A 24,465-nucleotide genomic window follows, 5' to 3' on the forward strand; every position below is an offset into this window, starting at 1 on the left:
ACTTTTGCCCAACAATTTATGTTCTTCTATGTGTCTGACAATTTTATTCTTTACTATTGTTTTGACTAATTTGCCCAGTACTGATGTTAGACTTACCAGTCCATAATTGCCAGGATCACCTCTAGAGCCCTTTTTAAATATTGGTGTTACGTTAGCTATTGTGACAAAGTTCCTCCTCTGCCTTGGTGGGTCCTGCACTTATTGATGGATTTGCTTGCCTCAGAGATTCACGGCAGCCCTCAGGTTGGTCATTTTTCCTAGTGTCTCAAACTTGCCGTGCACTCAGCTAACCTCATCACTGGCCATTATGGAAAAAGGGAGGAGAACAAGCCCCGCAGTGTCTGCTGACCCACCTAGTGGGTCAGGGGATAGGCCAGGGGCCTTCCACAGTCCAGGTCACCTCCTCTTGTCTCAAATAGGGAGTTGAGGGCCATGGGGTGAACCCAGGCCCACCCTCTACTCCGGGTTCCAGCCCAGGGCCCTGTGGATTGCAACTGTCTACAGTGTCTCTTGTAACAGCTGCATGACAGCTACAACTCCCTGGGCTATTTCCCCATGGCCTCCTTCCAACACCTTCTTTATCCTCACCATAGGATCTTCCTCCTGAAGCCTGATCTTGCTTGTACTCCTCAGTCCTGCAGCAGCACGCCTTCTCACTCCCTGCTCCTTGCACCCTCTCCCCTAACTGATGGGAGGTCCTTTTTAACCAGGTGTCCTGATTAGTCTGCCTGCCATAATTGATTCTAGTATGTTCTTAATTGGCTCCAGGTGTCTTAATTAGCTTGCCTGTCTTAATTGGTTCTAGCAGGTTCTTGATTGCCCTAGTGCAGCCCCTGCTCTGGTCACTCAGGGAACAGAAAAGTATTCATCCAGTGGCCAGTATATTTGCCTTCTACCCATCTCCTGTACCCCACTGGTCTGGGTCTCTCACACTATCTTCCAGCCATTGGGTACAGAAGCTGGTTTAAAGGACAGGTTACAAACCATAGTTAATAGTTCCACAATTTCACATTTAAGTTCTTTCAGAACTCTTGGGTGAATGCCATCTGGTCCCAGTGATTTGTTACTGTTCAGTTTATCAATTAATTCCAAAACCTCCTCTAATGACACTTCAATCTGTGACAATTCCTCAGATTTGTCACCTACAAAGACTCAGGTTTGGGAATCTCCTTAACATCCTCAGCCGTGAAGACTGAAGCAAAGAATTCGTTTAGTTTCTCCACAATGACTTTATCATCTTTAAGTGCTCCTTTTGTATCTCGATCGTCCAGGGGCCCCACTGGTTGTTTAGCAGGCTTCCTGCTTCTATTTAAAAAACATTTTGTTATTACCTTTTGAGTTTTTGGCTAGCTGTTCTTCAAACACTTTTTTGGCTTTTCTTACTGAATTTGTACTCTTAATTTGGCAGTGTTTTTCCTCCTTTCTATTTACCTCACCAAGATTTAACTTCCACTTTTTAAAAGATGCCTTTTTATCTCTCGCTGCTTCTTTTACATGGTGGTTAAGATACAGTGGCTCTTTTTTAGTTCTTTTCCTGTGTTTTTTAATTAGAGGTATACATTTAAGTTGAGCCTCTATTATGGTGTCTTTGAAAAGTGTCTATGCAGCTTGCAGGGATTTCACTCTAGTCACTGTATCTTTTAATTGCTGTTTAACTAATCTCCTCATTTTTGCATAGTTCCCGTTTCTGAAATTAAATGCCACAGTGTTGAGGTGTTCTTCCCACCACAGGAATGTTAAATATTATATTATGGTCACTATTTCCAAGCGGTCCTGTTATAGTTACCTCTTGGACTAGATCGAGAATTGCCTCTCCCCTTGTGGGTTCCTGTACCAGCTGCTCCAAGAAGCAGTCATTTAAATTATCAAGAAATTTTGTCTCTGCATTTCATCCTGAGATGACATATACCCAGACAATATGGGGATAATTGAAATCCCTCACTATTATTGAGAATTATTATTAGGTAAGATTTGTGTGTAGCCCTTTCATTGTTTTACGCTTTACTCCTAGTGTTAAAATTGAACAGTTGCATAATTTAACGGCTTGTCTCACTGAAGTCAGACTAGATGATCATAATGGTTCCTTCTGGCCTTACTTTATGACATCTATGAAACATACTTCGTTATTACGGTATCTCCAAAGTCCTTTTTTTCCAAAATAATAAGGAGTTTAAAAACAAGTGTTATAGACATACATACGACCTCAGCCTTTTGGTGGATACATATTGCAACTCATATGACAGATCACTGTTGAGCTATACTAATGAGGAGCACTCTAATACTGTATCTGCACCAAGGGATGAGTTATGGCACCGTTTCCAAAATCTGGGGTCCCATCCTAATTCATGAGTGCAAAGACGAGAAATAATGAGGACAGCTGAATGATGTAGAATCACTCCACATGGCACTGCAACTTTAGTAACAGATCTGCATGTCAAGCAGTTCCTTGAAAAATACTTGCCTACAATTGGCTGCAAAATTTGCTCATGTATAACCAAAAAAACCACTACAAAAAGCAATTTTCCCTCTGTTGATACTCACACTTTCTTATCACCTGTTGGGAATGGGCCACATACACCCTGATTGAATTGGCCTCGTTAGCACTGATTCCCCCCCCCTCCCCAACTTGGTAAGGCAACTCCCATCTTTTTATGTGCTGTATATTTATAACTGCCTACTGTATTTTTCACTCCATGCATCTGATGAAATGGGTTATAGCCCACGAAAGCTTTTGCCCAAATAAATTTGTTAGTCTCTAAGGTGCCACAAGGACTCCTCGTTGTTTTTACGAAAAAACAAAAGAGGGCAACAGATTTAATAATGGGGGAAAAAAGAATTAAAAATTCAGAAAATACAAGGAGGAAAAGAAGCCAAGCGAAAACAGGAAGCAAAATAGGAGATGCAATTGGGGACCTGCCTCAAAAAAATTAAAAGTCACTTGCTTAGGGAGAGCTTCAGTGAAAGCCAGGTGATTGAGTTATTGTTGAAGTCAGAGACTTGCAACTTTAAATACTAAAATATTTTATTTTATTACATAAAACTAAAAGTACAAGAATTCCAAGTGTCTTTAAGTGTACATTTTTTACCATGCAAAGACATTTTGTTTCTGAAACTAAAAAAGGGGAGAATTCAGTTACACTAAGAAGATTTTAAAATTAAAGTAACAGACAATGTAATAAATAACCAAATGAGTTTGAAACACAACCAATGCAGGTATCTCACTCCATTTCTAATTTTACAAAATGACTGCATCACAAGCCCTCCATTAAATCACAGTCATTTGCACTGGTTTCTATTCAGACACAGCCAGATAGAAACTATGTCCAAATGTTGTCCAAAGACAATGGATTATCCTCACTGGGGACTGTTAGAGTAGAGAGAACACTCTGCAAGGCATAAAAGGACAGCAGGATGGTGTACTGTCTTCCTGGAGCAAAGACAAGACATCACCGAAAGACTGGTGAGGAGCATAAAATCAGCAGGGAAAGCTTTCCTGTTTATGACACATGTAAGCATGAATGACACTGCTTCAGATGGCATTTAACAGAAAAACGAAGACTTCAGGGACCTTGGAAGGAAGACCAATATAGAAGACGAAGAGAAGAGATGACAAAATAATAAAGGCTAGGAAAGTGGCATACATTAGAGGGTTTTGGTTTTATGGGACCTTCAAAAGGCCACCTTCTGTGGTAAAAGGTTTAGACAATCATCATGTCAATAGAGGGGAACCAATCAATCTTCTGGGTGACAGACTAGCTAGATTAGTCAAAAGGGCATTACACTGGAAACAAAAGGAGAGGTTAAGTGGGTAAACAGAACAAATAATCACACATAACTCAGACTCAGGGTATCATAAATGTAATGAATAAAGGTGTTAAGGGATATTAAGACAAGAAATTATTGTTTATATACCAATGCTAGCAGACCTGGATAACAAACAAGATGAATAAAAAGTACTCATTTATGTAAATTGTTATTGAACCATAGTGGGAGTATTCATGTGATTGGAACGTTAAAAATCACGAAACGTTCATAGTAATGAATATGAATCAGAAGCTAGAAATTGAAGAAAAATTAATAAGAGAAGCAAAGGGACACAAGGAGAAATCTATGGCCAGAACAGTAAGGCATTTTTTAAAATATATTAAGAACAAAAAGAATCCTGAAAATGGTATTGGTCCATTCCTAAATGGAAATGGTACAATTACCATTCATAAATGCAGAAAAGGCAGAAGTGTCAATAAATATTTCAGTTCTGCCTTTGGGAAAAAGCAGATCATAGTAATCTCATATGATTACTCTTTCCATTCCACTAGCATCTCAGGAGGAAGTTAAACAGAGGTTGCTAAATTTTATGCATTTTTAAATCAGCAGGTCTGGATAACTCAAATCCAAGTTTTAAAAGAAATAGATGAGGAGCTTCCTGTACTGTTGATGTTCAATAAGTTCCAGAAAACTAAACAAAAGCTAATATCGTGCCAACATTTAAAAAGGGTAAATGGGATATCTGGGGTATTGAATTCTGCCTGTCAGTCTGACATTGACACCAGGCAAGGTAATGGAGTGGCTGATACAGGACTTGATTAATAAGGAATTAATGGAGGCCAATATAATTAATATCAATAAACATGGGCTTATGGAAATAGATCCTATCAAACTAACTAGGTATCTTTTTTGATGACATTACAAGTTTGGTTGATAAAAGCAATAGTGTTGACACAATATACTTCGACTTCTATAAGGTGTTTGACTTGGTATTGCATACCATTTTAATTTTAAAAAAACAGAATATAAAATTAACATGCCACACTTTAATAGATTAAAACCTGACTGACTGATAGGTCTCAAAAGGTAACTGTAAACAGGGAATCCAACAGCTCTGTTTCTAGTCGGGTCCTGCAAGGATTGGTTCTTGGCCCTAGATGGTAACATTTTTATTAATGGCCTGGAAAAAAACCTAAAGATCACTAATAAACTTAGCAGATGAATAAAAATTGGAGGAGTAGTAAATAAAGAAGAAGACAGATGTGATCTGGATTGCTTGGTAACCTAGGCACAAGCAAATGACATGCATTTTAATAACGCTAATGCAAATGTATAAATCTAGGAACAAAGAATGTAGGCCATACTTACACAGTGGGGGACTCTATCCTGGGAAGTCATGAATCTGCAAAAGATTTAGGGATTGAGGTGGATAATAGCTGAACATAAGCTCTCAGTGCGACACTGTGGCCAAAAGGGCTAATGCAATCCTGAGATGCATAAACATGGGAATCTCAAGTACAAAGAGAGAGATTATTCTCTCTATTTGGCTCTGTTGCAACCACTCCTGAATACTATGTCCATCTCTGGTGTCCACAGTTCAAGATGGAGTTTGATAAACTGGAGAAGGCTCAAAGAGCCATGATAATGATAAAAGGATTAGAAAATATGCCTTATAGTCTGACTGTACTCTTTGAGTCAATCTATTTAGCTGAAAAAAAAAATGGTTATCTACCTTTCTTAACTGTTGTTCTTCAAGATGTGTTGCTCATGTAGATTCCATTCTAGGTGTGCGTGCAGCCAGAGATTTTTGCCTTAGCGGTACCCATAGGGCCAGCTGTGGCGCCCTCTAGAGTGGCACTCATGTCAAGGTATATCAGGTGTTGCCAGCCCACATCCTCTCAGTTCCTTCTTGCAGACAACTCCAACAGAGGGGCAGGGCGGGTGGGTAATGGAATGGACGTGAGCAACACACCTAGAAGAACAACAGTTAAGAAAGGTAGGAAACTTTTTTCTTCTTCGAGTGCTTGCTCATGTCGATTCCATTCTAGGTGACTTGCGAGCAGTATCAATGGAGGTGGGCTCAGAGTTCACCACTGTGCAGCTTGTAGTACAGCTCTGCCAAAGCCAATGTCATCTTGAGCCTGCTGGGTCAGCGCACAGTGCGATATGAACAGAAAACCAAGTAGCGGCCCGACAAATTTCTTGGATCAGCACCCGCGCCAGGAAGTCCACCGAAAATGCCTGCGCCCGAGTCGAGTGAGCATCACGATTGCCGGTGGGGGCACTGTTTTGCCAGCTCGTAGCAATAGCGGATGCAGGCCGCAATCTAAGATGAGATTCTCTGGGCTGACTTATGGAATGGCCGTGTTCTGTCAGTGTAGAAGGCCAGCACCCGTCTGACATCCAGAGTATGCAACCTGTACTCCTCATCTGATTTACGAGGCTTTAGACAGAGGACCGGTAAGTAAATGTCTTGGCCAGTATGGAACTGGGAAACGACCCTGGGCAGAAAAGCCAGGTGCAGGTGCAGCTGGACCTTGTCCTTGTAGAAGACCGTATAGGACATCTGCCAGCCAAAGTTATAGCAACGCAGAAGGACACCTTCCAGGAGAGAAGCAGAAGGCAGGAGGAAGCTAAGGGTTCAAAAGGGTGTCCCGTGAGCTTCGAAAGCACAAGATTCAGGTCCCACGGGGGGACCTGGTCCCGGATGTGCAGGTACAGGTGTTCTAGACCTTTCAGGAATCGTCCCGTCTTGGGATTGGCGAAGACTGACCTCCCTTTAAGCGGCGGGTGGAACGCCAAAATGGCCGCCAGGTGTACCTTGACTGAAGAGAATCTTATAATCATAGAATATCAGGGTTGGAAGGGACCTCAGGAGGTCATCTAGTCCAACCCCCTGCTCAAAGCAGGACCAATCCCCAATTAAATCATCCCAGCCAGGGCTTTGTCAAGCCTGACCTTAAAAACTTCTAAGGAAGGAGATTCCACCACCTCCCTAGGTAACGCATTCCAGTGTTTCACCACCCTCCTACTGAAAAAGTGTTTCCTAATATCCAATCTAAACCTCCCCCACTGCAACTTAAGACCATTACTCCTTGTTCTGTCATCTGCTACCTCTGAGAACAGTCTAGATCCATCCTCTTTGGAACCCTCTTTTAGGTAGTTGAAAGCAGCTATCAAATCCCGCCTCATCATTCTCTTCTGCAGACTAAACAATCCCAGTTCCCTCAGACAAGCCCTGGAGCTTAAGATGCAACAAATAGTCCAGGATGTCCTGCAGTAAGGCTTCTTCTGGATGAATGTACTTGTCTGAGGCCCAACATGTGAAGCACTTTCACTTTGCAACATAGGTAGCCCTAGTGGAAGGTATCCTGCTGCCCAGCAGGACCTTTTGGATTGCAGCTGAGCACTCCCGCTCATCAGTACTTAGCCACACAGCAGCCACGCCATCAGGTGCGGCAGGTTGCTGTGGTTCTAGGACAGCAGATCTAGCCTGAGAGGTAACTGCAGCGGGTCGGCCACCGAAAGACTCAGCAGCATGCCAAACCAGTGCTGGCAAGGCCATACCAGGGCTATGAGGATGAGAGATACTTTGTCTTGCTTTGCCTTGAGCAGGACCCTGTGGACAAATGGCAACAGCGGAAAGGCATATATCAGCGCTCCCGACCATGGAATCAGGAAGGCGTCCACTAGGAATTACTTGTCTCTGCTGTGCAAGGAACAGTATATGTGGCACTTCCTGTTCCATCTGGACACAAATAGGTCCACCTGGGGAGTCCCCCGCCTTTGGAAGATAAGGCTGACCACCTCTGGATGGAGGGACCATTCGTGGTGAGATGAGAAGATGCTGATGAGGTGATCTGCCAGGACATTCTTGGTTCCGGAAAGGTGGGTGACCACCAGATGGATGGCATGCCGCACAGCATGCAGAAGTCCCAGAGGCTGAGTGCCTCCCAACACAGGGGTGACGACCTGGTGCCACCCTGCCTGTTGATGTAATAAATTGCCGCTGTATTGTCCATGAGGACCTGCACCACCTTGCTTTTCAGGTGGGGCAAGAACACCTCAGAGGCCCGGCACGCTGCCTTGAGCTCCCTGATGTTGATATGGAAGGCAAGATCGTGCTGCAGCCAACGGCCCTGGGTGTTGAGCTCACGCAGGTGGGGCCCACAGCTCAGGTCCGACATGTTTGAGACCAGGATGAGCGATGGTGATGGTGACAGAAAGGGAACTCCCTGCAGCACTGACTTGGGGTCTAGCCACCGATCCAAGGACAAGAGGACGTGGCTCAGTACCGTGACCACTCGGTCCAGGGGGTGCCTGTTGGGAACATAGACCACGTTGCCAACCACGTCTGCAGAGGTCACAGATGAAGCCAGGCCTGACTGACAATGTACGTGCATGTTGCCATGTGGCCCATCAGCCGCAGACTTGTGTGAGCCGTAGTGATCGTATGCCTCCTTATGTGGGCAATGAGATCCAACATGGCCTGAAAGCGTGCTTCCGAAAGGATGGCATTGGCTCGCGTGGAGTCCAGAACCGCTCCGATAAACTCTATGAGCTGGACCGGTGTTAACGTGGACTTTTCTATGTTTATTAACAGGCCCAGCTTGCTGCAAGTGGAGTGCACTTGGTTGAGACTTCTATGCACCTACTCTGGAGACCTGTCCTTGATGAACCAACCATTGAGATACAGAAAGATTGGAATCCCTCAACGTCTGAGGTAAGCTGCTACCGGCACCATGCATTTCGTGAACACCCTGGTGGCCGAGGACAGGCCAAAGGGCAGCACCATGAACTGGAAGTGGCGCCCAGCCACTATGAAATGCAGGAAACGTCTGTGTCCTGGGAATATGGAGACATGGAAGCAAGCATCCTTTAAGTCAAGAGTGGCATACCAGTCCCCCAGATTCAGGGAGGTGATAATGAAGGCCAAGGAGACCACGAGGAACTTCAACTTCTTGAGAGACTTATTGAGGCCACGCAGGTCCAGGATGGGTCTGAGGGTCCCCTTTGGCCTTTGGGATTAGGAAGTATGGGGAATAGAATCCTCCGCTTTCCATGTCTTGAGGAACCACCCCCAACTGCATGAGCTTGTTGACCTGCTGAACCAGTTGTTGTTCATGAAAGCGGTCCCTGAAGAGAGACAAGGAGCAGGGGGGCTGGAAGGAGGGGTATCCAAAAACTGCAGGGTATAGTCCCGAGCTACTATGTCCAGGACCCAGCAGTCAGAGGTAACCTGCGACCAGGCCAAACAGGAGGGAAAAGGTGGTTGAGGAAACGATGTGCAGGATGCAGCCAGATGACTGGGGTGTCACTCTCGAGCGCACCCTCAAAACTATTGCTTTTGGCCCCCCTGGGTACTTAGTGGGTCCAGGCTGGGCTGGCGAGCAAGAGGAGGAAGGGCAGCGATGGTTAAACCCAGATCCCTGTCGAGTTTGCCAAGGCCTCGACGGCAGCGGACGCTGAAATGGCTTTCTGGCAGACTGTGGGGTATGCATGCCCAACGAGCAAAGGGTAGCCTTAGTGTCCTTCAACCCACATAGCCTGGCGGCCATCTCATCAGAGTTTCTAAGCTGTTACTTTAATTTGACATATGAATATGTGTAGAATTTATACTCAAACACTGATTTAAAGGTTGTATATATTTCTAACTAGACAAAAAATAAAATGAAAACTGATTTTTCCATAAAGTTGCCATAAAACTTTTAAACAAGTAAATTCTCTTACAAAGCTAAACTTCAAGTTATAGTCGCTATTTCTTTTTGCCAAGTTCTTACACCATAACAAAATGTGATAAGTACCATGTTAAGATCTGAGGTATATAGAAAGCTAAAGGAATTACAATAAAGGCAGTTTAGTGTTGCTATAGTACTTGCTTTCTGCCAATCACTGCAGTTTCTTACTTTTCTCAAATAGCAAAATACATCAGAAAGAAAAGTTAAAAATATGTAAGAAGTTTTAAATATATCATTTTGAAATATAACCTACATTTATCTGCAGGCAGGCAAATACTGATAACCTTCAATACTTCTTTTTGATACCAAAGTGAAATCAAGCGTCTATTTCTAGTCTATAATCCAATATATTATCAGCATACTTACTCTGCCATTACACTTCTGACATTATTTGCATACAAAGATGGATTTTTCTTTTCCTCTTCTGAAGGTATATAAACAGGTAGGAACTGTACATAGAAAACTAAATTATATCAAAATATTTAACATTTAAAAACATTTGTATTATAACATTACAATGAAAAATAAAATAGAACTGCTACTTATATTTATAGGACTGCAACAATATCAAGTTGAAAGCAATCAAGCAATCAAAAATAACATTTAGAAAATTAAATCTTCACACCCTGAGTTTAGAAAAGCCACACCAAATGCTACAGATGACCATACAGGTATAGCTCTGCTTATTTCTACCTTACAGACACAGATTAAGTGATGTTTGATTTCCTCCTCTGAGTTGGGAGCAGGAAGATATTAACTGTCTTCCCAAACTCAATGATTCTCCATCTTCATTCTGCACACCATTTCATAAGAGAACATTTGTTTTATGGACCCTTCCCATACCTCAAATCTTTCAATCCTCCATTATCTGGTTCCTGGTTCGTTTGTTCCTGGCTATGTGGATAACCAGGAAGAGCAGTGACCACACCAATACTGGTAGTGATCCATACACTGTTTTGAGAACTTAGATGGTTCTAATTCATTAGGCATACTTACTGATTTCATTATCTATTTTAGGATTATAAGATGCTGCTTATCCCAACGTTCAAACACCTTTCACATAAAACAGATTAGGAATAGTGAAGATCTTAGTGGACATCATGGAGTCTCTGGCTTTTCTCCCTTTTTGGGTACTGTGACCGAAAACACCACATATTCACATTCTACTCACGACAATAATCTTTGTACAAAATATACCTTGTGAAAACTAACTCGCTGGCCAATAATATCATGGTGAAATATATGTAGCAACATATGTAAAGTTATGAAATCTCCCCGCTTGATGTTCTTAGCACATGTTCAAACCCATGCAGCAACCCTGCCCAGGCAGAAGGTTTCTGAACGAAGAAATGTGTGTGCCTCTATTTATATATAAGTAGTAAAAAGGGTCTGTGAGACAGCAGGCAGAGGAAATGGCAGGAGATAAAGAAAAATTGCATTTCACCAAACACAAGTGAGAAGAAAGAGCATGGGAGCCTCCTTCACCACCAGACTCCATGTCACCTTCTTTACTGTTGAATAAACTTTGCTTTAAGGGGTAACCCTCAGAAGAATCCACTTCAAAGATTAACTGGACTATACGAGGTTTGAGAGTAGCAGCCGTGTTAGTCTGTAGTAAATGGCAGAAAACCTCAAACTCACTCTCTTTCACCAAAGACAACAAAGGAACCAGCCCTTTGATTTTGGGGGGAGATCCTGACCTGAGAATTTGGTCAGCCATGTTGCTGGAAACATATGGTAAGGATTTTACCTTTAACCATATTTAGATTAAGTTTTAGCTAAGAAAAAACATTTCATCTTTATTTTTCTTGTACTCCATTTCTGACTTTAATACCTGATACTTGAATTCACTTCAAATCCTATCTTCTTTTATAATAAATTAAGATTTTTTAATCCAAACCAATCCAATTCTGTGTTTAAACTGAACTGTTTGGGAATTCCAGTTAAAGTGGCAAACTGTTGAATATTGACCCTTTACAAGGGCAACTGACCTTTAATATCTGAAGTATCCAGGAGTGGCCTGGATAGTGAAGAACTCTCATTGTTGGACAAATTTGGCACTAGGAGTGTGTTGGGGGTCAACCGGCAAGTAGTAACCAAGGCTGGTGGAAGCCAGAGTGTGACCGGTGGTGTTGCTGACAGGCTGCTAGGGGTCAGAGCTGCTGGACCAGGGCTGCAGCTATACACAGTCAGTGTGTGACCTGCATGCTAACAGGCTTTCTGTGAGTGGCCCAGGTTGGGAGCTACATCATCAAAGCATTGTGAGGCACCCAAGGTTGCAGGGCAGGTGGTGACAATCCCTCACTTATCTGGATTGCGAAAGGTGTCTAATAGTGAAAATTTAACAGTATGACAAAAGAATATTAAAGTGACTTATGAGAAAATTACTTGCTTTCAGAGGAACACAATTTATGATCGAAGTACCCTTTTAATGCTTGTGCTCTGAAGGTATATCACCGGATTTCATTCTTGAGCTACCAGTGCAGTCAACCATACATTTTCCTCACACAAAGTTTTTTTGGGATCTCTGTGGTACTGGTAGCTGTAACCTACAGTTTTCTTACTATTCATTAGTACCTCTTCTCCTGCTAAAATCTTCTAAATCAATTCCTTTATCAGTGGAAAGCAATGGCTCCTAAATTTCAGTCAATTCAGACATTAAAATTATACCAAAAAATCCAGATGTATGAATAACATTTCAACTTTTAAAGAGAGTGGGAGGCCAGTGATTTGCTGGGTCAAAGTCTCAAATCCAATGAGGCTTCTGACATAATGTGTTACTAAAGCTGGTGTAAACCAGCAAAGGGACACAATGAGAAATTTATGGAAAGCAGAGTTAAGGATAATAAGGAGGTTTTATTTATTTATTGTAAAGTATATCAAAACCAAAAAGGAATCTTAACAACGGTGCTGGTCCATTCCTAGACAGACATGGTAGAATTGTCAATCATAATGCAGAAAAGTCAGAAGGGTTCAATAAATATTTCTGTTCTGTATTAGTGACAGAAGCAACTGTATATAGCATATGAAGAAATACTTTTCATTCTAATAGTAATTAAGTCTGACATTAAACAGCAGCCACTAATAAGTTAGACACTTAAATCAGCAGATCCAGCTAACTTGCACCCAAGAGCTTTAGAAGAGCTGGCTCATGAGCACTTTGGATCATTAATGTTGATGTTCAGTAACTATTGGAACACTGGGAAAATTCCAGGGGACTGAAAGAAAGCTAATAATGTGCCAATATTTAAAATGGATACACAGGAAGATCTGGATAAATATAGGCCTGTCAGCCTGCTATTAATCCTAGCCAGCAGTTCTCAAACTGTGGTTTGGGACCCAAAGTGGGGACCCCCATTTTAATGGGGTCACCAGAGCTGGCATTAGACTTCCTGGGGCCTGGAGCCAAAGCTCAAGCCCCACCACCCAGGGCCAAAGCTGAAGCCCGAGCCCCACCACCTGAGGTTGAAGTTCTTGGGCTTCAGCTTTGGGCCCTCTGCCAATGGCAGTGGGACTTGAGCTTTGTCTCCTCCTCCCCCGAGGGCAGCGAGGCTTGGGCAGACTCAGGCTTCAATCCCCACCTCTAGGGTCATGTAGCAACTTTTGTTATCAGAAGGGGGTCACGGTGCAATTAAATCTGAGAACCCATGTCCTAGGCAAAACAACAGAGCAGGTGATATGGGATTCAATTAATAAAGAATTAAAGGAGGGGAATTATAATTAAATGCTAGTCACTATGAGTTTATGGAAACTAGATCTTTTCCAACTACCTTGATATCTTTTTACAAGACGATAGGTTTGGCTGATAAAAGGTAATAGTGTTGATGTAATATATTTAGACTTCTAGAATGCATTTGACTTGGAACTATACGACATCTTGATTAAGAAACTAGAATACAAAATCAACATGGCACATATGAAATGGGTTAAAAGCCAGCTAACTGACAAGTTTCTAAATGTTACTGTTAATCGGCTCTTGGCCCTATACTAACATTTTTATCAATGACCTGGAAGAAAACAAAATCATCACTGATAAAGTTTGTGGATGACACGAAGATTGGTGGACTGGCAAATAATGAAGAGGACAGGTCACTGATATAGAGTGACCTGGACCGCTTGGTAAACAGGACACAGGCAAACAAGGTGTTTCAATATGGCCAAATGCAAGGTCATACATCTAGAAACAAAGAATGTAGGCCACAGTTACAGGAGGAGAGAGACTATCCTGGGAAGCAACAACTCTGAAAAGACTCGGGGGTCATAGTAGATAATCAGCTGAACATGAACTCACAGTGCAATGCTTTGGCCAAAAGGGCTAATGCTAACTTTCGGTTTACAAAAGGGAATACTGAGGAATGGTCAAAAGGTTATTTTATATCTAATTCTGTCAACAGTTCAAGAAAGATTTTGAAAAATGGAAAGAGTTCAGAGAAGAGCTGAAGAATGATTAAAAGATTGAAAAACATGCCTTTGAGTGATAAGCTAAATAGATTGAGTCCCTTGAGTCTATCAAAGAGAAGGTTAACGGGTGAGTTGATCACAATCTATATGTTCCTTCTTGAGGAACAAATATTTGATAACAGAAGACTCTTCAATATAGCAGACAAAGGTATAAAAAGAACCAATGGATGGAAGCTGAAGCCAGGAAAATTCAGACGATAAATAAGGCTCATTTTTGGGTTTTTTTTTTTTGTTTGTTTGGTTTTTTTTTTTTTTTTTTTTAACAGGGAAGGCAATTAATCAGTGGAACAGCTTTGTAAGCTCCAGGTCTCCACTGCTGGCAATTTTAAAATGAAGATTAGATAGTTTTGCAAAAGAAATACTGTAGTTATACTACAGCTATTGGACTTGAAGCAGAAATTAATACAACCAAGTCCTATGGCCTGAGTTATAGAAAACGGCAGATCAGACAATCACAATATGAATAAACAGGCCAATATGAGGATGATCCTTTGATAGCCCAGAGATGATCTAGGAGTTTTTAATCTACAACCCCCTTATCCCTTCTGCCAGTGTAGCAAGGGAAGAGAGTAGTCAGACTGCTACCTCCGTCCTACACTGTTTTCTTCCCCACATGGCCATTGCAGCTCAGCATGGTGAAAGTAGCCCAAGAGCGCTCAAATACATTGCAAGGTGTTCAGAACACACAAAAATTAACTGAACACATCCTTTGCACTACCATCCCCCCCCCCCCCCCCCGGCATGTGTTCTGTGTGGTTTAGCTGTAAGAATCTGGCCTAGTATCTTTAGCTAACAAGAATTACAACATCTTTACTTCCTCTAAAAGATATAAAAAAGGCTGCAAGATAGCTTGCCCAAACTAGGCATCAGATATGGAGGCCAAGGGAAAATGCTGCATAAAAGCATATGGATCTCCTAAAAACTGAAGTGAATAGACATGAGTATCTATGGGCATCACAACTTTCACCATTGTATTGCCTGCATCAAAGGCCATCCAACATCTTGGGCCAGGCCAGGCCCAGCTTATACTTGCTAAAGCAACTTTTTTGAACACTAAATTTTTGCTGAAGACATTCCACATGACTAAATTATTTAGTTAAATAGGTCTGGTAGTCTGCAACAGAGTACCGTGACTCTTTATGAGCAAGACCTTTCACTATGAGTGTCTCAGTAACCAATATTAGAGTTTGTGGGTGCTATGTACAGTAACTCCTCACTTAACGTTGTAGTTATGTTCTTGAAAAATGCTACTTTAAGTGAAACGATGTTAAGTGAATCCAATTTCCCCATAAGAATTAATGTAAATGGAGGAGTTAGGAAAATTTCAGGGAAATTTTTTTTGCCAGACTTGGTTGAGGTGGTAGAGTCAGAGAGTGGGATATTTCCCAGGGAATGCCTTGCTGCTAAATGATGAACTAGCACTTGGTTGAGCCCTCAAGGGTTAACACGTTGTTAATGTAGCCTCACACTCTACAAGGCAGCACAAATTGAGGGTGGAGACACTATAAATGCATGGCAGTGGCTGAATGTGATGATGAACCCACACTATCCCAATGGAGTGCACAACTCCCTCCACTTTCCAAAGTGCCAGGGAGCGCATGTGTGAGAGACAGACACACACCATGTATGTGTGTGTGCGTGCATGCGAGAGAGACGCACATTGCCCCTTTAAGTATGCTGACCCCACTCTTAGTACACTGCCTTTTTAAGTAGATCAGCAAGTTGAGACAGCAGCTGCTGCCAGCAAGTTCCCTCCATTCTGAGCCCTGTCGGAGATGGGGTACAGGAGCGGGGGGAGGGGGACCTGACATCAGCACCCCTCTTCCCCCACACTGTCTGCACAGCAAGCAGGAGGCTCCCAGGAGCGGCTCCAAGGCAGAGGGCAGGAGCAGCACATGGCAGTGGGGGGAGGGACACTTGAACTGCCCGGCAATTAATAGCCTGTTGGGAAACTTAGGGAAGCTGATAGGGGGACTGCCGGTCCACCCTGGTTCCAAGCCCCCACCAGCTGGCTTCAACGGGCTGCTCTTCCTGCAAGCAGTGGACAAAGCAGGCGGCTGCCCAACAACGTTATAAGGGAGAATTGTGCAACTTTAAACAAGCATGTTCTCTAATAGATCAGCAACGTAACAGTGAAACAACGTTAACCGGGACAATGTTAAGTAAGAAGTTACTTTAATAAGTTTGGCCAATTTATCATCTAGCCAAAGCTATCTGAAGCACCAAACTCTCCCATGGGCTTGAGGCAAAATCCCATGCATTTTAAAATGTACTCAGAATGGCCTACCTCTGCTTCTATTAAAGTCCATGGTAAAACTCAGATTAATTTCAATGGGAGGAGTGTTAAACCAAAGCTAAACTCTTGAAAATCCACTCCATTTTTTAAACTGTTGAATACACTGGGAGAGTAGAGTAATTTGAACAGATTATGCGGTCTTAAACCCCATTTAATATCAAGGGGACAATAATTTGTTTTGGAAGCCTATCAAGTCATTTCTACTTCCTGGATAGGTATCAAATGGAAGCTGGCAATCTTAGCCAGCCAAAGAGGAAACTGGAGCAACACTGGATATTCCAGGGGCAAGTTAAAATGTGTCTGAGCTACCAGTAATTTAGAGCATTGTTTCCCAACAATGGGTTCATGGACCAGTGAGGGTTCCTGAGATCTCCATGACACCATTTAGGAAGGCAGCAAGCCAGTCCCTAGTATCAAAAAGGTTGAGAAACACTGATTTAGAGAACCAAGATACCTTTGACAGCTAAGAGTTCTTTGCTGTCTTACACTGGAAGCCCAACATCCTTGAATAGATACCCAGTGCATAATGTCTGTAGAGAACTTTAAAATGTATTTGGAATGGATTCTATTTAAACTTGTTCAAAATGTACAAAAATATAGATTTTACTAAAAAACCTTTAACATAGTCTACTTGTGAAATGTATTTTTTATAAAAGTTACTTTATCTCAATTAGTAGCAGAATTTTTTTTCATTTTATTTCAAATACCCAGTTGTCAAAGAGATGGTTGTTCGGGTCTCAGCTTTTCTTTTTATTTCTTTCTTTTTAACACTAGCTGATTAAATATTATTATTCCATTTTGAAATCTGGAAAACTTCTCAATCTGTTCACAAAGTTAAGTGCACCAATATAAAATGATTAATCCTTCTTTGGGACAGGGACTGTGACCTTCTCTCTGTACAGAACCCCATAAAGGCATATTTTTCTCAATTACAATTGTATATATCTAAATGAATTCCACTGACTTAAAAGTCGTTATCCCTGGGTCACCTTATGTAACATATAAAAGTTCAAGATAATAAAGTGAGCAGGGGTTGAAAGAAGGTTCCTGCACACCAAGAGTCTGATTCCGCTGGCTTTAATTTCTCCGAGAAACAATTAACTGTGTAAACAGTAATATTGATTTTACATTCAATTTACCACAAACATAAATTTGGACCAAGGGCAACATAAGATACTATCCAAGAATGACAAAGGGTAACAGAACCAGACCCTTTATAGCCTGTAGATGTTGTAAAGTTAAAGTAACTGAGTTAGTGTTCCTACACAGATTATGGAGGTGTACAGGAGGGAGCTCCACTCTAATGTGCCTTAAAGAATAAAATGTCATCCCCTGCCACATAACTTTTAAGCTCACCTTTCTATGAGGTGCACAAGAATGGCATAGGGCAAAGATTCAGTGCTTTCCAGTTAAATAGTTTCAGATTTATTTGCCAATTTTTGTAAACCAACAGAATTCTGAAGCCCTGGAAGGGAACTACTTTTTACTTTTTCATAAAAAGTCTGGGAAATTAATTTAATTATGCTAAGAACATTAAAGAACACATGGTTAAGCACTGAAAAAAAATCAGGAAACACAAAAGTTAACTGCATGCAAATACTCCAATAAGATATTGTACAAGTGTTTCTACGACCTGAGACAAATTTGTTTAGCAACTTTACTGTGTACTACCCTCTTTATGCCATATATTGTTTTTAAAAGTAACTTATACTTAACCAGTGGTACACTGTGTAACAGAGCAATAGTAAGTGTTAACTGCAAACTAACTGCCTTATCTCCTCTGCTAAATTATTAGATTAGATGATCACAATGGTGCCTTCTGGCCTTAATCTAGGAATCTACTGCACCTAAGGAAGGTTGTGTTATTCTGAGAGAAACAGCTGGCAAGTTATTAAAATATGTACCTGAGAGAAGAAAACATTAAAATAAAACAATCAAAGATACCCTGGACAATTATAACAATCAAAATAGTATAAGCATTCAAGAATGAAATACAGTACAAAGTGCTATAAAATACATAAGCAATGCTATAGAAAAATGTATATTAAACTATATCTTTTGAGAAAAATAGTATGTGATCATGTAAAAGAAGACTATTGTAGTAAAAATAAACAAGGGAACAAAGTTAAGGTTGTACAGGAAACCTTAACTTTTCATTTCTTGACTCTTGTGTGCTTAACTGTGCAACTTTAATATTTGTGGCATGAAGTAAGAGTTTGTTTGGATGAGAAGAAATTGTATGCAGTTACTTTTATTCCGGAAGAAAATCCTTAGTTGCACATCAATACTAACATCTAAAATAAGGTATAAATAGTTACCAGTATGTTAACAAGCCCTTCGAAAGCATTTTTATGCATAACCATCCCTTAGCAGACAGAACTACATGGTGATTAAGAGGTTAATCTTGCAAGTGTAGAGGAAGGCTAGTTCTGCTGAAACTTGGTGAGTCAAGCTTTCAACAGAGCTATTTATGCAAAATGTGAGTTATATTCAGTCTGCGTGCAATGCAGTGTTAACATTTTAAGTCTGATTATACATTTTAATTACACTGTTTTGCTGCAGAAATAATAGTTTATCATGTTTACACAGTCTACAAGAAATGAAGTTTGGTATTGCCTAAAATAGAAAGCAGTACTGCTTTTATACTAACCTCAATTTCCACAAAATTGTGAAACTGACACAAGGTAAGCCACAGAATTTCCAGCCTTAAAAAATAAAAAAAGACAAGTTTTGAATGTAGCAAATAAGCAATACACAGCATGCTGAACTCTTCACCTAACATTATGTTTTTCAGGTAAGATGCATCTTTAGAAAATAAAACTACTTTTGGATTGCACCTTTACGTGTTTTTACTGCTTTCTGTGACCATCTGTCTAAGAATGTTTATTCCAAAGTTGCATATTAAAAGCAAGGCAATAAAGTGGGAAATCTGAAGCTGTAGAAAAAGTGACATTCATTATGTAACAAGTCCACATTTATATACTTTTAACAAAGTAGTAAATTTGCTTTAAAAAGTGTCATGATGAACACCTATGTCGTTTAAATAAAGAAGTCAGAAGTTGCTGAGACTTTTTGTTTTGACTTGTGCAACAAACTATTACCCACCTTTATTTTGAAGTTGGGTGTAAAAGCAGAAGATGTTTTATTAGTCTAGCCTTGGAACATAACAGAACCAGTTCTGTTTCAGACGGCACAGAGAAACTACTAAACCATTATTTGGCTGCCTGGAGAGTAGGGTTCTAAAATATTTTGTCTTCCACTACAGCTACAGAAGTCCCTAAGGCACTGATTCACCAAGGAACTGAAGCAGATGAGGAACAGCCTGGTGAATCTGAGTTACCTCCAATCAGTAGCAAAGTTTTATATGTTTTGTACTGTCAGGACTCACAGACCGCCTGGATTCAGAATGGATTGTTTGCCTTTATGGAACAGACCCTTTTCTGGTGGGGGACAGACAAATGTAGAGTCTTCTTTGCTTGACATTTGTCAAGTACCATGTTGATTGAACAGAGCTGTCTGGAAGAAACTTTCACAAGTTCTGAGTGTGGCAGCCCACTCAGAGATATTTTCCCAGAAAACATCTTACACCTTAGCCCATACTGGTTTCTGATTCAATTTGAGGTGCTGGTTTAAACCTACAAAGCTTTAAATGATTAGAGTTCTGGCTCCCTGAAAAACCAACTCTTATCTTGATGCTATATTACAGCAGGTAAGATCAATTAAGGCACTCAGCTAATAGCTCAGATATAGGAGGAGGCTGATGGCAGGGCATTTTCCATAGAATTCACTTTTCCTCTTGGTCTACAAGATTCAAAATCTGTCATTAATTTCTTATACAAAACCCTCTATCTCCAGACTTCTTCTGGGTGAGAATAGAGCTAAAATATTTAAAAGCACACTTGTACCATTTCATATAACAATACCAAACTAATTCAGGAAAGCAATTGCGGCACAAAGGAATAAAATAGGATTGACTTACGCTCCTGGACCTTGCCATGTCCATGTGATAGTATCCTACAAACAAAAAAAGACACATTGCAAATTCAATTACTCTTTCACAGAACAATGCATGGTACATGCTTTAAATTTTCATGGAAACCACAATCCACTATTTTAAAAATCTATCTTATATTAAAGTAAGTCCACTAAGACAGGAACTTCAATCTGCCTTTGAAAAGCTACAAAACAAATATTGGTTAAGCCCAGCTTTTACACACAAAATAATCCAATTTATAGCCCACCTACAGACCCAGAAATCCCTCGAAACACAAAACACTGAAAAATATATTTAGAAATAAATACAGTGCAGATTCGTTTCCCTGATTAACAAATTTTTCACATACAAAAAGCAAACACTTAGGCAGCATCCTTAACTTTTGCTTAAGAGAACAAAACAGTAAAGGAACAGAAGTACTGTCTCGAGAGATTACATTGGCTCTCCCTCTGACTCTGTATTGGCCTGAACATAAAATACTTCTTTTTCTCTGAAGAAAGACAGCCATAGAAAATTGAAGATGCAGTACACAAAAAAACCCCGAAAACATTACAAAAAGAAAAGGAGTACTTGTGGCACCTTAGAGACTAACCAATTTATTTGAGCATGAGCTTTCATGAGCTATAGCTCACTTCATCGGATGCATACCATGGAAACTGCAGAAGACATTATATACACACAGAGACCATGAAACAATACCTCCTCCCACCCCATTGTCCTGCTGGTAATAGCTTATCTAAAGTGATCATCAAGTTGGGCCATTTCCAGCACAAATCCAGGTTTTCTCACCCTCCGCCCCCCCCCCCCCCCACAAACTCACTCTCCTGCTGGTAATAGCCCATCCAAAGTGACCACTCTCTTCACAATGTGTATGATAATCAAGGTGGGCCATTTCCTGCACAAATCCAGGTTCTCTCACTCCCTCACCCCCCTCCAAAAACCACACACACAAACTCACTCTCCTGCTGGTAATAGCTTATCCAAAGTGCCCACTCTCCCTACAATGTGCATGATAATCAAGTTGGGCCATTTCCAGCACAAATCCAGGTTCTCTCACCCCCCCACCCCCATACACACACAAACTCACTCTCCTGCTGGTAATAGCTCATGCTCAAATAAATTGGTTAGTCTCTAAGGTGCCACAAGTACTCCTTTTCTTTTTGAGAATACAGACTAACACGGCTGTTACTCTGAAAACATTACGATTACTCTATGGACTCCGCCTTGTAAATTCTTCCTTAATTAGCTTAATCTTGTTGGAGGTCTGCGCTGACTGTGACAAGAGAATTGCCAGTAAAGGCACACAGAAATAAAGCTATTCTCAATTGCACCTCTACCTTGCCAATATGAGCTGGCTACCTTTTTGTTGGCATTATAGTAGAAGTGGGACTTTAAGAGGTATTTGAAACAGGAGAGGGTACTGCATTTGTGGACTAGTTCAGAAAAGTGGAAGCCTGGAAAAAAGCACAGAAATTATTGTGGAAGAAGTGGACAAGCTCGGCATCAAGGCTGGAGTAAAAGGAGTGAAACATAACATAAGAGATGGGGTAGAAAGTAGGAAGGGATAGTTATGCAGGGCCTAGAAGAGGAGATCAAGAAACAAACTTGATCCAGTGAAGAAACGAATAATGGTGAGATGCAATATTTAGATCAAGTGAGGAAGGTTTTCTTAGTGCCCATGTTCTGAATGGACAGGAATTGGAAGAGGGTAACAACATTGGTGTCAAGGAGGCAAGAAAGGAGAAGGGGACAGCAGCCAAAAGGGAAGATTGAGGGCCTATAAAAAATGAGTTTTAATTGTGTGGGGGGGGGGGGGAGGAGGGGGAAGAGGTGAGAAGCTTAGAAATGCTGGAGGAAGAAAATGCAAGATTTGGCAAAGACCTGAATTCTGCGGTGTAAGGGAGGGGGAGGAGTTTACAATGACTTCCAGATTACTGGCTTGAGCAACTAGGTAGATGGGTATAATAAGATACCAACGGAAAATGGAGGAGTAAAGAGGTTTTGGAAGAAAGATAAGGAGTTTAGTTTTCAAAAAGGAAATATCAGACAGATAGTAGTTTAAGCACTACTCCCTCTTAACTGTGTATTTCTAAATTTGATGCTAGGTACCCAAACTCAATTTAGAATCAATAAGATTAAGAGTCCCAGGATCTTGAAAGTTATGGATAATGTCAAAATCTTGCTTTAATACCTTCATCACTTCTTAAAACAGAAACAGAATAAAAGAAAGTAGCAGGTACAAAAACACAAAAATCAAAGTTTAAATATACTTAAATGAATCTGAAAGGTCAGGAGCCAAGAAACAGTGAATTGACTATAATGGCTGAAGTTAAATCCTGAGTTTAAATTGTTTCTGATCTCGATAAAAACAAAAATATGTTATATTCAAAGAAAAAGGGGTACTTTCCACCACAGCCAATGCTGGAATGTGACTTAAGACTCACCCTACTTCTAGGGTGATGTGGCAACTTCCAACAACCAATTGTAATCTTCCATTGTTAGAAGGGTTGCTACTGGTGATCCTGGTGCGGCTAAAGTACCTTGGGAGTGCAGACCTATTAAGTGTGGGTTTCTTTTGTAGGAGTCCTTCCTTTTCAGGCACCCTCCCTCAAGCTTCTGAGTGTTTGCCTGAATCTTTCAAATCAGAGAGTACACCTATGGCCTACAACAGCAACCACAGTCCTGTAGATACCAGAGAAATTAAGCCTCCTGCCTAGATTGCCACTATTTGACTAGCAAATAGGACAATCAGTTCTCAAAAGTGGGTAATTTCATAGTCTCTCTTTTCTGGGCAGTGATATCATTAGGTAATGGATTCAACTCAGTATTCTAGCCACCACTTTAAGCAGCTGATATGACCTCTCTGACCTGGGAAATTCTAGCAGTTTGTTGCATCTGTTAACATTCCTGGGCAAAAAACTCTCAACCCAAAAGTCACCTCAAACAGTTGTAACTTATGTAGGCATTCCGCCGCACCTGTGGATTGGCTATCATTACTGAGTAAGGATATGGGCAGTGGCTGCAAAGACCAATGATCAGTCTGTATTTTGGAAGGCGGGGTTCCGCGCTGCATGAGACAGACTGGCTGAAGCTTATAATAGGCTCTCACTACCCTGTTATGTAAACACAGACAACGAGTAGTGCCAGAAAAGTGATGTTATCTGGCTGGTATAGATGCTCTAAATATGTATTTATAATAGCTTCCAGCTCTCACTCATGGACAGCACTAATTATGATAGGGTCATAGCACAGGTTGAAGCTTGTGTATCCAGAAAGATTCCTCTTCCACACAAGAGTGCAAAAGAAACAAGAAAGTACAGTAACTCCTCACTTAACATTGTAATTATGTTCCTGAAAAATGCAACTTTAAGTGAAACGATGTTAAGCAAATCCAATTTGCCCATAAGAATGAATATAAATGCGTTGGGGGGGGGGGGGGTTAGGTTCCAGGGACATTTTTTTTTGCCATACAGTACAGTACTATAGTTGGGAGGTGCCCCGGCCTTACCCCACACAGGCACAGCCCACTGGCACTGGAGACAATGAGACAGGCAAAGAGGCTGAAGGTGCTGTAAGCTAGGAGAAGCATGTTGCACAGCAGCAGCAGCTTCCCCTACTCTGCAAGCACTGGGGCAAGGGGCTCACCCTCATCCCGCCCACTCGACCCCTTCCCCACCCTTAACCCGCCTCTTCTTCCCCCCCTCATCCCCCTTTACTCCGCACGCTGTGTCCTTGCTCCTCCCCCCTCCTTCCTCTGCCTCCGGCAATCAGCTGGCTTGCGGTGTTCAGGAGGCAGTGGGAAGAGCATGGACATGGTGCGCAGGCTCCCCCTCCCTCCCTCCTCAGTGCTGCAAGCCAGGTGATTGCCGCGGGCAAGAGGCAGGGGAGAGGCACACCATGTCCTCGCTCCTGCCCACGGCAATCAGCTGGCTTGTGGCGTTCAGGGGGCAGGAGGGAGGGGGGAGGAGCGAGGACTTGGTGTGCAGCCTTGCCCCTCCCTTCCCTGACTCCTGCCCGCAGCAAGCTGATTTGCGGCGTTAAAGAGGCAGGGGAGGGAGGGGGAGCCTGTGTTCCGAGTCCTCACTCCTTCCTCCTCCCTCCTGAACACTGCAAGCCAGCCAGCTGATTTCCGCAGGCAGGAGGCGGTAGGAGGAGGGGGGAGGCGCTGATCCGCGGAGTCTGCTGGCGGGCAGGAGGCGCTGTGTGGGGTG

At 41.7% G+C, this 24,465-nt stretch overlaps 1 protein-coding gene across 1 annotated transcript in view; it reads right to left on the minus strand.

Annotated features, from left to right (window-relative positions):
• The window catches only part of LPCAT1 (lysophosphatidylcholine acyltransferase 1), a gene marked incomplete at its 5' end in the record, with an annotated part of 126,999 nt that overhangs the window by 56,333 nt on the left and 46,201 nt on the right, over positions 1–24,465 (minus strand). Inside the window, 3 exons of the mRNA XM_084621098.1 lie at positions 9,870–9,952; positions 18,911–18,965; positions 20,240–20,274. Of these exons, the coding sequence (XP_084477224.1) occupies positions 9,870–9,952; positions 18,911–18,965; positions 20,240–20,274 (173 nt within the window). The remainder of the gene's footprint in view (positions 1–9,869; positions 9,953–18,910; positions 18,966–20,239; positions 20,275–24,465) is intronic.

This window comes from Lepidochelys olivacea (genome assembly GCF_965140295.1).
Source record: "Lepidochelys olivacea isolate rLepOli2 genome assembly, chromosome: 2".
In the NCBI taxonomy this organism is placed as follows: domain Eukaryota; kingdom Metazoa; phylum Chordata; order Testudines; family Cheloniidae; genus Lepidochelys; species Lepidochelys olivacea.